This window comes from Geotrypetes seraphini, chromosome 4, assembly GCF_902459505.1.
Source record: "Geotrypetes seraphini chromosome 4, aGeoSer1.1, whole genome shotgun sequence".
NCBI classification, from domain to species: Eukaryota; Metazoa; Chordata; class Amphibia; order Gymnophiona; family Dermophiidae; genus Geotrypetes; species Geotrypetes seraphini.
The window spans coordinates 275,719,980-275,733,418 of record NC_047087.1 but is presented as its reverse complement, the minus strand read 5'-3'; the positions used below and the strand labels follow the sequence as shown (position 1 = coordinate 275,733,418).

At 38.9% G+C, this 13,439-nt stretch overlaps 1 protein-coding gene across 2 annotated transcripts in view; it reads left to right on the top strand.

Annotated features, from left to right (window-relative positions):
• The window catches only part of DOCK1 (dedicator of cytokinesis 1), a 926,077-nt gene that overhangs the window by 842,389 nt on the left and 70,249 nt on the right, over positions 1–13,439 (top strand). For both annotated transcript variants that reach the window (XM_033940914.1, XM_033940915.1), the window contains exons 45-46: positions 2,083–2,259; positions 9,186–9,269. In XM_033940914.1, coding sequence (XP_033796805.1) covers positions 2,083–2,259; positions 9,186–9,269 — 261 coding nt within the window. The remainder of the gene's footprint in view (positions 1–2,082; positions 2,260–9,185; positions 9,270–13,439) is intronic.

Sequence of the window (13,439 nt, the reverse complement as noted above, 5' to 3'; positions counted from 1 at the left end):
ATGTGGATGATGGAGTATGCAGTGTCAAGAGTGTTTTGTGGTCTGGGTCAGTTTTCTGTGGCAGATATGGTTTTGAAGAAATAAGTCTATAGTTACTTTCAGAAAGTGAGGTGGTTCAGTTCAGATCTGCTGGTTGTTGGGAGGCTGTTTCATATATTTGTGCTAGTATATGTAAGCATAGTATGTTTCTCATTGGGATGGGTCTCACGTGAATGAGATGTTAAAGAAATGAAGGAGTGGTCCTGGTTTATTCAGTTATGGATATATTTCTTTCATTTATTCTTAACCAATTCTTTGCTGGTAGCTTATTTCCCCGAAAATAAGACCTATCCCAAAAATAAGCCCTAGCATGATTTTTAAAGATGCTCCTAATATAAGCCCTACCCCAAAAATAAGCCCTAGTTAAGATCGACTCCTGAAGCCCCCAACACTCCATGACTTCATCCCTGCTGCCTGATTTGCTGAAAAAATTGGAATTGTCGATTCAGCAACCTCCACCCCTGCTGCTTTAGGAGACCTCGGTGCGGAGGTATGTCAATCTCAAGGTGGGAGGGTCGGCTGCACAGGGGGAAAAGATGCTGCACATAGGGGGGGAGGAAAGAGGAAGAATTAGGGTGGAGGAGAGGAAGGCAGAGATAATTGTTGGACATGAAAAAAATAAGACATCCCCAAAAGTAAGCCATAGTGCATTTTTTGGACCCCAAATTAATATGACACTGTCTTATTTTCGGGGAAACACGGAACCTCTGTAGGCTGAATCCAGTGGGCCAACAGTTATATATGTGTGTGAAGGAGGATATCACTCTCTTTACCTTCTGGGTCCTTGAGGGGCACGGGAAAAGAAAGATGTATTGTAATGCTCTACGTTCACTGGATGCTTCATGTGGCAGCTGGTCCTTGCACTTGCACTCACCATATGCTGTCCTCGCTCAACAAAATGAGTTCAAGTGGCTATATAATAAAAGTAAAATGCTTTCTGAGTGATACAAAATCAGAACAATTGCTATCTTCACAAACAATAAAAGATGAAAATATGTAGTGTGAAACTTTTCTTCTCTCCTCACTTTAGCACTCTTACAAAAGGCTCCGCATTCAGCTTGATTTGCACACGTCATAACTTGGATGTCTGAATTCCAGTCTCAACATTCTGTGTAAAACAAGCCTCCTTGTCACCAAATTTGACATGGATGATAGAAATGGTAACATCTTGGGTATATTTAAAAACCTGAACCATTGGGTCAGTATTTCTCAAGAATTAACAAACCCCTCACCGCAGCTTAGTCCAGAACAACAGAGACATACAAGAAAAAGTAAAAGAAATCCTAAAAGCATTTGTTTATGGATGGCATATACCTCTTACAACACACACACACACTATAATTTTATAACATGGCACCTGGGCACATATTGAACTATTTTTTAACATATAAGGTTTTCTGTGATCCTTATTTTGAAATGGTTATTGACTGGGTACCAATCGGAATGGGTCACTATTGATGGATTAAAGAAATAGACATCACAAAATATATAAACTAACCCCTTCTTTTATGAAACTGCGATAGCAGTTTCTAGTGCAGAGAGCTGCGCTGAATGGCGTCGGGAGCAGCGTGGACCATTCAGCGCGGCTCCCCGCACTAGAAACCGCTATCGCAGTTTCGTAAAAGGAGGCCTAAATGTCTCTTTGTTTATTTTTTCTTACCCCTGCAATTTCTTTCTGCTCAGACATCCTTCTATGTACTCTCTCCACTGTATGCAAGATTTATCTCGGACATGTTCATTGTGGGTATTCTGATAACCTTACTGGCTGGGTGTGTCATGAGGACTAGGTTTTGTACAGAACAGTAAATAGTAACATGTGGCAAAGTTTGATTGAGGTCCTGATTCACTAAGAGTTTCTTCTATTCTGTTCCTATTTTTTTTAAAAAAAATCTTGATTAATCAGACTTTAAATGATTGCTGTTACTAGGCATATTATGCAAGTCATTGCTAAACAGAAATGCTACTATACTTTCTGACATTTATGTTAATTACTTAGAGTACAAGGAAATGCCAACTCATATCTTACCTTTTGTTTTCTTTTAGATTGAAATCAGCCCACTGGAAAATGCAATAGAAACAATGCAGTTGACAAACGAAAAGATCAATAATATGGTTCAGCAACATTTGAGTGATCCAAATCTACCAATTAATCCTCTTTCTATGCTACTAAATGGCATTGTAGATCCTGCAGTAATGGGAGGCTTTACAAATTATGAAAAGGTATATCCTAAATGATATAGTGCTCTCTCTGTGTGTACTATATGTGTGTGCATGTACTATAAATATATATCGATATAGATATACATATATATGTGTGTGTGTATGTTATTGGACTATTTATTTATATATATATATATATATATATATATATATATATATATATGTATTTTACATAAATACATATATTATGCCCCTCCATATAAATATATGGAGGGGCATAATAAAAAAAAAAGTCTAAGTCCCCATTTGGCCTAAGGCTTTAAACATTGAAAGTAGAAGCAGGGAAAATGTCAATTATCAAAAAAAACGTCCAAAAGGAGGGTTTTTTTTAATAACGTCCTGCCTCTACATTCAGCTGTGTAAACGTCCAGACCACCACTACGTCTACACTAACGACATATAATCAACCTAAAAAAAAGCCTAACTCCCAAACGCCCAAAACAAGAGCTTTTAGGCGAAGGAGGAGCCTAAAAGCTGGATTCTGTAACCGGTGTCTGTCAAAAATAACACTGGTTACAGAATCCAATTCCCCCTCTCCCTCCCCCCCCCCCCCCCCCCCCCCGACAACATCAGGCTTTTTGATCGTCCAAGTACCCATTTAGGCCACTTTTTAGATGTTTTTTTTTAATTATGAGCCCCAATAACACACACACATACATATACATATAAATGTGTGTGTGTGTGTGTGTGTTATTGGACTATTTATATATATATATATATATATATATATATATTACATAAACACACACACACATATATATATATTCCAATAACACACACACATACATATATATTTGTGTGTGTGTGTGTGTGTGTGTGTTATTGGACTATTTTGCTTCCTTCTTCCCAGAGTTGTTTTTGAAAACTGTGGTGGCGATTCTCCCACGGCAAATGTGCCCATTCACTTCCCATAGGAAGTGAATGGGCTTCGATGTATTTGCCGTGGGGGAATCCTTACCACGGCTTTGCTAAAGGAGCCCTAAGTCTTTGTACATTGCAGGTACAATTTGGTCCTGTTTAGGAAACTACTTGGTGGTAAACAAAATATTCCCCTCATGATTCTGCTTTCATCAAAGATATTCTATATTCTTTAATTCATGTGGAATGATGAAATATGTTTCTTAGAAAATATACCAAATAACTTTCTTATCTCTCTTATCAAAATCCAATTATAGCGACTTTGAGTAATATTTTTTAGATAAGAGTGCAAGGCATATTGTGAGTGATAGGTTGAAGCTTGCATGTGAAGGCATGGAACAAGGGAAATGATGCTGGCACTGTTTGAAAAAAAGGCATATTATCATCCTTGGGTAATTCTTGCATTAACAATAGGTATCACATAATGCAGACAAATGGGTTTTTGGAAGCTAGTGCAGCTTACTAATCAGTGCATCTTTATTTGCAAAAAGAGAGTACAATACTACAGTTTTAAATAGCAAAAGTATTGTGCAACCATATAGTACTTTGGCAGAAATTGTATAGGAAATGAACTGTTTGTTTTCAGTAGCACAAAAGGCATGTTATACAGTATTTCCTGTATTTGTTCTTAATTTTGCTGTAGATGAATATTTTAACCCCTTTCTTCTAGTGAAGCAAGATGAATCAACCACACAAGTGGGTGATGTTGTCCAAAGGATTCCGAGGGTATTTTGAAAAAGCCTGGACATGCTTTCCTTAGCATGTGTGAAAATTCACGCGTAAATGCCATTTCAAGGACACCCCTCCCCCCCATTTTTTTTCCAGCCATGGTGACTTTTAGATTTGTTGCTGTCAATACAGTTCATAGTGAGATAAATTTGAACTCCTATCCACATTACAAGCTTTTTGATTGTCTTTTACAGACTTTCTCCAAGCCTAGCAAAACTTTCCTTCATTTTTATTCTTCTCTTCTTACGTTTCCCTGCTGCTCTGATGTAGTCACATGGTTTTAGTGTGTATTCCTTTTTTCACTGGAGCAACCATGGTAGGCAGACATGGGTGGCCCCAACACCCTCCTCTCCCAAACGTTTGAGTGTTGCTTTTGTTTTCCTCACAGCGGGCAAAAAAGAAATCCAGCAGTTTCATGCATTGCCCTCATTAAAATTTCAAGATGTTTGCATTTTCTGAGGCTGCAGAACTGTGTTCCTCAAAAACTCAGATTACAGGCAGGCCGCCACTCAAAACCTAATGCCGGCACTAAAGGTAGTTAGCACCAGGGTTATTGTGCCGCCCATTAGTCTAATGGTTTCAGCGTACAATCATTAAGTATCCCATGGCAATGCTCAAATAAAAAAAATCCTGTCAGGTGTGTTTAGCGCAGCAAATTGGATTGGATTGGATTTATTTTTCTTATTAATTGCTGTTGACTTAAGTATTCAGCGATGTACATAAAAACATACAAGTACAAAGTATATCTTCATTCAGCATGATACAAATTGCATCAGCATTTACAACAATACCAACTTTTAACAGATCAACAGATAAAAATCCATTTGTTGGTGTTCAATATCCTTTAATATTTTATGATGCCCTATTTAAACACTACGGTTCTGTAGTGTTACTGAAATAACACTGTTTCCTAAAAGATAAATACGACATGACATCAAAAAACTTGTCAAACAAGGAATTCCACAAAGCAGGGCCTATATATGAAAAAGCTCAACTTCGCGTTAAAGCTAGTTTGATATGACCGAGAGCAGGTAATACTAGGTCTGACCATCCTGCCCCAAATGACTTCCTCACTACCGCATCCACTCACAAAAGGGCCTGGTGGTTCTGTGGACCCTGACCCATAAAACCTTGCCCTGGTGGGACACCCCATCCCTGAAGCAAGCCCGAACCCCGGATCCCCACTCCCAAATCAGATGCAACCCTGACCCATACCCCCCCTCAAAGGCAGGCCCAGACTCCCCCTGGTGGCCTAGGGTCCCTCCCCTCAGCCCTAACATACCTTAAGAAATGCAGAGAAGAGGCATCTTGACTATGAGACTGTCACTATGGGTCAACTTATACCTCCAGAGAGAGAAGTGATTTAGAATCAATCATGTCCTCCTAGGGGTACTGAGCTGGAATTTTGGATGCGGCCAAATTGATTGCTCATCTCACTGAGAGACCCCAGTACCACACATTGTCTCTCACCACTGATTTCTGATTCTTGGGAGCATGGCCTGTGCCTTCCCGCTGCTGTGCAGTTGGGGCAGTTCTCGGAAGCTGCCAGGGGTCCTTGAGCAGAAAGGAAATGTGGGCTTCCCCAGGTGGTACCTGTGAGGGAGGACAGTTCTTCAAGATGCCTATTCTACCCGCATTCATGTGAATGGGGCAGCCCACGTTTCTCTTCTGTTCAAGGCCCCCCAGCTGCTCCCGAGAACTGCCCCACCTGCACAGCATCAAGGAGACTGGAGATTCTATTCTATTCATATACTTTGTATACCACTCTTTTTGATTGAGTTAAAAATTGATCCACTTGTACCCGTTCTACTCCACTCAGGATTTTGTAGACTTCAATCATATCTCCCCTCAGCTGTCTCTTTTCCAAGCTGAAGAGCCCTAACCTTTTTAGTCTTTCCTCATATGAGAGTCCATCCCCTTTATCATCTTGGTCGCTCTTCTTTGAATCTTTTCTAGTGCCGCTATATCTTTCTTGAGATAAGGAGACCAGAACTGAATGCAATACTCCAGATGGGGTCGCACCATGGAACAATACAGGGGCATTATAACATTCTTAATCTTATTAACCATCCCTTTTTAATAATTCCTAGCATCCTGTTTGCTTTTTTGGCTGCGCCTAACATTGATAAACTTCTCTTCTCATATCTGGCTTCTTATCCCTATTTATATTTTTTATCTTTTCAATATGCACCCTCAGATGAGTAACTTCTTTTATATCTGACATTATCGCTTTGGATTCCACATTTGTTGAAACCGCTTGAAATTTTGAAGCTGAGCTGTTGCCCTCGCTAAGAATTTAGATAGTTTGGGATTTCTTTCACTTTTTTGACACATTTTACGTTAAAAGAATATTGAAAAGATAAAAAATATAAATATGGTTACATATGAATGAAAGCTAAGCACATATATCTGTACGGAGTTTTTTTTTACAAATCAGTGATGATGCAAGCAGCTTAGGGTACTTGTGTAGTTCCGGCTGCTTGCAATTGAGGTTTGTTTTTCTCCGTTTTTTGTATCTTTCATTTTATACACAATTTGTGTTATGTTAGCAGTTTCTATTTATGTGGTATGAATGAAATCCTACTACTAAATATCATTTACAATACGTTCTTAGTTATTATTTTTCAAATATAGTACTACCTTTTAACATGTATTGCAACTTCACCACAAGTTGTTCTGGAAAGGCAATCTGAAAATTTGAATGAATCCTTCTACTACTTATCATATCTGTAGCGCTGTTCGTAGACATATGCAGCACTGCATATTAAACATGTAAGAGACAATCCCTGGTCAATACAGTAGAATACAGAATGAATATAAAATACAGTGTAGCAGATAAGGGAAAATCTCTTCTAAGAGATGTCAGTATGACAAATGTGCTGCTGGCGTGCAGACTTCTGAACCCGGGCCATGTTACCTTCCATGTACAGAAAAAGTATTAATAAGCAAGCAGATCTTTTTCAGAGATGGGAAAATGGTGGAACTAGAGGACATGAATTGAGATTGCAGGGTGGTAGGCTTACGATTAAGAAGAAATACTTTTTCATGGAGAGGGTAGTGAATGCCTTGAATTAAAGGGTCATGGATTTGATACGCTGTCTGTTGTACAATCACAGTGGTTTGCATATTATTATTTGCAGGTCGTGGGGACAAAAACAGTGACCAAATTAAAAAATGTGAAAGGTAAACACAAAGATCCTTATTAGAGAATGACACAGTGATAAAATTGATCACCGTTCTCATCCCCACGGGAAACCATCCCGTGTCATTCTTTAGAGTCTATCTCAACCTCAGTCCTTTTACACCAGCATTCTTCAATGCAAGGTTTGAGGGTCAGTGGTTGTGCCCATTCATACTCTGATTCTACCCTCTCTCCTTAAAAAATGACATAGAGATGGTTTTCCGCAGTTATCCATGGGGACGGAAATGGGGACAAATTTTGTCACCGTGTGATTCTCTAATCCATATATACTGTGGAAAGATCAAGGAATCAAAGCAAAATTAAATGACCTTTGCATTTAAATAGAACTATATGGACTAGGGTTACCATGTGGCTCCAGAAAAAAAGAGGACGGATTGAGACATCCGGGTTTTACTTCCATTGCTTTCAACGGAAGTAAAACCCAGGCATCTCAATCTATCCTCCTTACTTCTACTGCTTTCAATGTAAGTAAAACTCTGGATGTCTCAATCTGTCTTTCTTTTTCTGGAGCCATATGGTAACCCTACATGGACCAGCAGGTGATTTCTTGTGCAGATTGTATGGGCCATAAGGTCTTCTTCACCTGCTATCGCTTAGTATGTTAATTGCTTTCCAGCACAAGTGCAGATGTATGTATATGAAAATCTGAATGCCAATACAATTCAAAGAGGGTAAAGGAGATATAGGACTTGTATGCTGCTTTTTCTATATGGTATACATATTTTAGACAGGCACTTATTTTGTACCTGGGGCAATGAAATGTTAAGTGACTTGCCCAGATTTCACAAGGAGCTGTGGTGGGAATTGAACTCACAACCTCAGTGAGCTGAAACAGCTGCTCTAACCACTAGGCTATAGTTTCATAGTTTTATTAAACTTTGATGAAACCCTAATCATAAAATTTGAAGCGTTGTACAATAAAATATATATTATTTTTTTTAAATAACAAATGAGATAATAGAGATCTACAAACAAAACATAGGGTAGGCTAGCAAACATGGGGAGAGGAGGTTGAACTACAATTTTGTATAGGAAAGAAGACAAGAAAGGGAATAAACAAAAGGGGGAGGGAAGGGGGTTAAGATAAGATGCATCAAAGAAGCAGAAAGGGAATAAACAAAAGGGGGAGGGAAGGGGGTTAAGATAAGATGCATCAAAGAAGCAGAAAGGGAAATTACTCATAGGCATCTTAAACAAGAAAGCTACTCATCCATAATGGTTTATTATTTTTAGTAAACTGCCTTTCATGACAAGCAAGTCAAGGTGGTTTACAAACTTAAATGCAGACAGAAAAAAAATGCTGAGCACAGCTGGCTTGAACCCATTGCGTTGGATATTTACCTAGATAAAAAGAGCCAGCTAAAAAGTACCTTTATCGAATGTAGTTTAAAGTACTTTTGGCCTGTCAGTGAAGGAAAACCGTGCACGTTCATTCAGTTTTCAAGTCTTAATGAAGGTTGTTTTGCCCCCTTTGCTACCCAGAATGTAGCTGCCTCTAGCGCAGACCTGTGTGTTCATGCATCTAATATGTTGTTCCACCTTTGTGCATGTTTTCTGCACACAGTCCACGTGCATTCAATTTCCTTGATGCATCAGGGAGCAATTGTAACCTGCACTGAGCTTTTCCAGAAAGCCCTAACATACAACTTTCAGCATAGCCCCCGCTCTCTCAATTGTGCGTATTGATCATGTCAGCTATGTAAATAAATATTTTATTCTGATAGTTTTGTTTTCTTTGAGCTGTGTCCAGACTAACAGCTAGAAAAGTATTTTCAGCTGGAGAGGGAGTAGTGATTAGTATAATGTTACTGGCCAAATGTACATAATAAAACAGGTAGAAAAGTGTCAAGTCTTTGGTAGGCAAGTAGCCATGGTCTTATGTTGTTATAACATGGCCATAACTCTTGGTACAAACTGTATAATAGCTAATACAATGGTAGTTTGTGGCAACACACAATCCCTGTTTTCATTCATAAATGAACAAGGTTTTTAGATCAGAATGATCTATACATGTTCAACACAGTGTGGCTGGCCTTGTTTTCTGAACAGATGGTATTTTTTTGTCTTTTTTTGTAAGGCTTTCTTTACTGAGAAGTACATGCAGAGAAACCCAGAAGACCATGAAAAGATTGAAAAACTAAAAGACCTGATAGCGTGGCAGGTAAGATTGTCTCATTCAAATTTCTCAAGGGTCGAGTGGCATAAAGATATAGTATGCTGTCAGTTCTGACAAAATTCAGCCATCAAACTGTTCACCCTTGTGTATACATTTCTATGGCATTCAGACTGGCTTAGAACCAGAGGTAAAGTTCAGCTTTTCAAGTGTGACATAGTTTGTCATTTGATAATCCCACCAGTGACTAACATGATTAACCCATTTTTTCACAGTCTTCTATCAGCAAAGTGAAGAAAATAAATTGTAAAGGTCACTAGTAAATTCATTTTAATGCGAACCAGCCTGGTGCCTCAGTGGCAGTGCTGTGATGTAGAAGACCTTGGTTCAATCTCCATATCGGTTCTTCTGTACCCCAAGTCATTGGGGCTGAGGAGCTGGAAAGGCAGCCCTCTCCCCTCCTTGTGGTGAGGGAGTTGCATTCATATCTAAAAGGTATATCCCCCCTCCTCCCCCCAAAAAAGGAACAGGGATTTTAAAAAATAGGCACAGCCGCTACATAAAATGAATAAATTATCCATTTATTATATTTATTGACCCTACTGGATTACATAGGACTGCTGAATACACAGTCCTTAACTTAAAAGGATAACTGAAGTGTTGGAAGATAGAATTATTTGTATTAATTCCACTAAATGTATAGTAGCTGAATATCACAGCTATCTGTATCATGTATATTGGTATTACATCCCTAGTATGGGTCAAATTAGGATAAAAACTTGTATCAAAAAAACTTGTACAGTAACTATGGCAAATTGTAACCTGTTAACTGTACATTATGTATGTCAGCCCGTTCTGAGCTCTTTGGGGAGAACAAGATAGAAAACGAGTTAATTAAATAAATAAATTTTGGCCCCACCTCCTAAAACATCTTTCGATACACTTAAATCTAAATGGATAAATTTTGACTTGATTATTGAGCTGACTAGCCAAAATGTATCCATCCATAATTGCACTGAATTTTATTAAGAAAAACTATTTTTTGATTAACATTGACTGCTAACTATCAGCTTTGGCTCTATTTAAGGCAGAGCCCTACGATTAACAAAGAAGAAAAGAAAGGTAATTCAAAAGTAACACTCTATTAAAGACAAAGCCTGATATGATTTGTGTTTCATAAAAATGTGCTGCATTGGGATGAAATGAACATATGCACTATGCCTCACAAAGTCCATATTAAAGAGGAAAAAAATTCCCAAGATATATATTAACGTATCATTCCAAACTGCAATCTGCTTCAAATATGTATGTAATCACTCAAACTAAAACCGGGAGCTAATCAATGGCTCATAAAGAAAACTCCTTTTGAAACACTAGTCAGTTGTGATTCTGAGCTGCCATCTTCCCCAAAGGATACAAAAAGGTAAAATATTTTCAAGAAGATGATGATTGATACTGATGAGCATTGAGGGCCTTATTCTATAAGTGGCACCTAGGATTAGCGCCCTAATCACAGATGCCTAGTGATGCTTTAACTTAGTTCTGTATGAAACTAAATTGTTTTTAATTGGTTTAAATGGTGTGGTATTTGACCATGCCATTAAAAAAAATATTATTTTAATTATCAATTTAGGTCGCACCCAGATATCCAAGCGATGCCTAGCAACACTTAAGTCAAGGCACCCTCTGATGCCTAATGATACCTACCTAAAAAGTAGGCATGGTTTAAGGATAGAGAATAGATGTGTTTGACTTACATTACATTACATTGGTGTCTTCTATCCCGCCAATACCTTTCAGTTCTAGGCAGTTTACGAAAGAATTGGCCTGGGCATTCCCAGGGAGATTACAAGGTTGATAGTTGGAAAATGCATTAGGATCTGAGGAGTGGGGAAGGTAGTTAGATCAATTAACAAATTTCTTGAATAACATTGTTTTCAATTCTTTTCTGAAGGTTTTGTAGTTGAGCAATGTGGTCATCAGAGTGGAGAGGTGGTGGTCTAGTCTTGCTGCTTGGGTTGCTAATAGTCCATCATATAGTTTTTTGCTTTGTGTGCATTTGTTCTCCTTGGTCTGGATGTGTTGTTCCTGATTAGGCTAGATAGCTTGGCCCATCTCCACTCAGGGCTTTGTTTAGGGTGTAGTAGAATTTGTATTGTATGCGTGCTTGTACTGGGAGCCAGTGTGAGTCTTGGAATGCGGAAGTAATGTAGTCATATTTCTTCAGCGAGTATATCAGTCTGATAACTGCATTTTCTACTGTTTGTAGTTGTTTTAATATGTTGGCAGGACATGACAGGTAAAGGATATTACAGTAGTCCAGGAGTCGGGACTGGACCAGGAGTCTGAATTGTTCTTTGCTAGGCAACTGGGGAAAGGCACCAGGAAATTAGGCCAGGTAAAACCGGTGCCTAAGTCCACTTAGGCACCACTAGGTATGATTCTATAAAGGACATGGTGCTGCGCCTACAAGTTAGGTGCCATTTATAGAATCAGGCCCTCGGTATGCACCTTGTTAAGGGTTCAAAGGGTTCTAGATCAAAAACTTGTTATGTATGGGTATTCATTTTGGTTTTATTATTATTATCATCATTATTACTGAGACATCTTGAAAACTTATGCAGTTATACTTCTAAAGTAATTGGTAGTCTTTTGATAATCTTGAGTTCTCAGAATGTCGTTTCACTAATGGGCTTTATTTTCAGTAATAATAAAATTGCCGCATGGAAATGATGAAAACATGACTAATATTTAGCATAATGCTCTCTGCCTCAAGGTCATGGCTTTCCATCTAAGGAACAAACAGTAGATTTTTTTTTGTAGAAATGCATACATAGAAGAAACAAGGTCAGGAAACAAATTGTAGGTGGTGCCTCTTGTTAGACTATATTCATGGCTAGGTTTCTAAAGCTTTCCTTCTTTCATCAGGCTGGTGCAAATATTTATAACCAGGGTCACCAGATCCATCCACCTTCCCTCCTCTTCATACTAAAAACAAACATTGTTATTGTAAGCCAGCCAGCCACCAAGCAACAGCATTTTTAGATCATTTATACATTACTACCTCATAACGACAGAGAGGATGCAGTGTGGTGATTTAGATCACTGGCCCATTCTAATAAGAACATAAGAATAGCCTTACTGGGTCAGACCAATTGTCCATCAAGCCTAGTACCCCGTTCTCACAGTGGCCAATCTAGGTCACTAATACCTGGTCAAAACCCAAGGAGTAGCAATATTCCATGCTACTGATTCAGGGCAAGCAGTGGCTTCCCCTATGTCTTGCTCAATAACAGACTACGAACTTCCCTCCAGGAACTTGCCCAAACCTTTCTTAAAACCAGCCATGTTATCCGCTCTTACCACAACCTCTGGCAATGTGTTCCAGAGCTTAACTATTCCCCGAGTGAAAAAAATTTTCTCCTATTGGTTTTAAAAGTATTTCCGTGTAACTTCATCAAGTGTCCCCTAGTCTTTGTAATTTTTAACGGAGCGAAAAATCGATCCACTTGTACCCGTTCTACTCCATTCAGGATTTTGTAGACTTCAATCATATCTCCCCTCAGCCAACTTTTTCCAAGCTGAAGAGTCCTAACCATTTTAGTCTTTCCTCATACGAGAGTAGTTCCATCCCCTTTATCATCTTGGTTGCTCTTCTTTGAACCTTTTCCAATGCCGCTATATCTTTCTTGAGATAAGGAGACCAGAATTGGATACAATACTCCAGATGAGGTCGCATCATGGAGCGATACAGGGGCATTCTGACATTCTTAGTCTTGTTAACCATCCCTTTTTTTAAAATAATTCCGAGCATCTTGATCTTTGCCCAAAACCAACCCTCCCATCTCCAGACCGCCTAGTGGTCCCCATTGCCTTTCTTATAAAACTATGGGCCATCTGCCCCTTTGATAGGACCTAGCCTGCTTCCCCAGTCATGTCCAACTGTCCTCTTCATTTTCCTTTCTCCCAGACTATCAAGATTATCCCATTCATCTGGCTTCCTTCCAGCTATAGAAAGAAAGTGGTTTATCTTCAACCAGTGCTATCTTTGTTTCCAAAATGCTGTAGATTGAAAAATACTATGAATGATACTGATAGGAGATAGACTTGGGATTTTTTTTTGGGGGGGAGGGGGGGGTTTGTGCTGGTGGTTAAAGGAAAAGGTTGGATAGAGCTGAAAATGGCCAGAGTCAGGACTGGGTTCAGTGAATTTTCTGT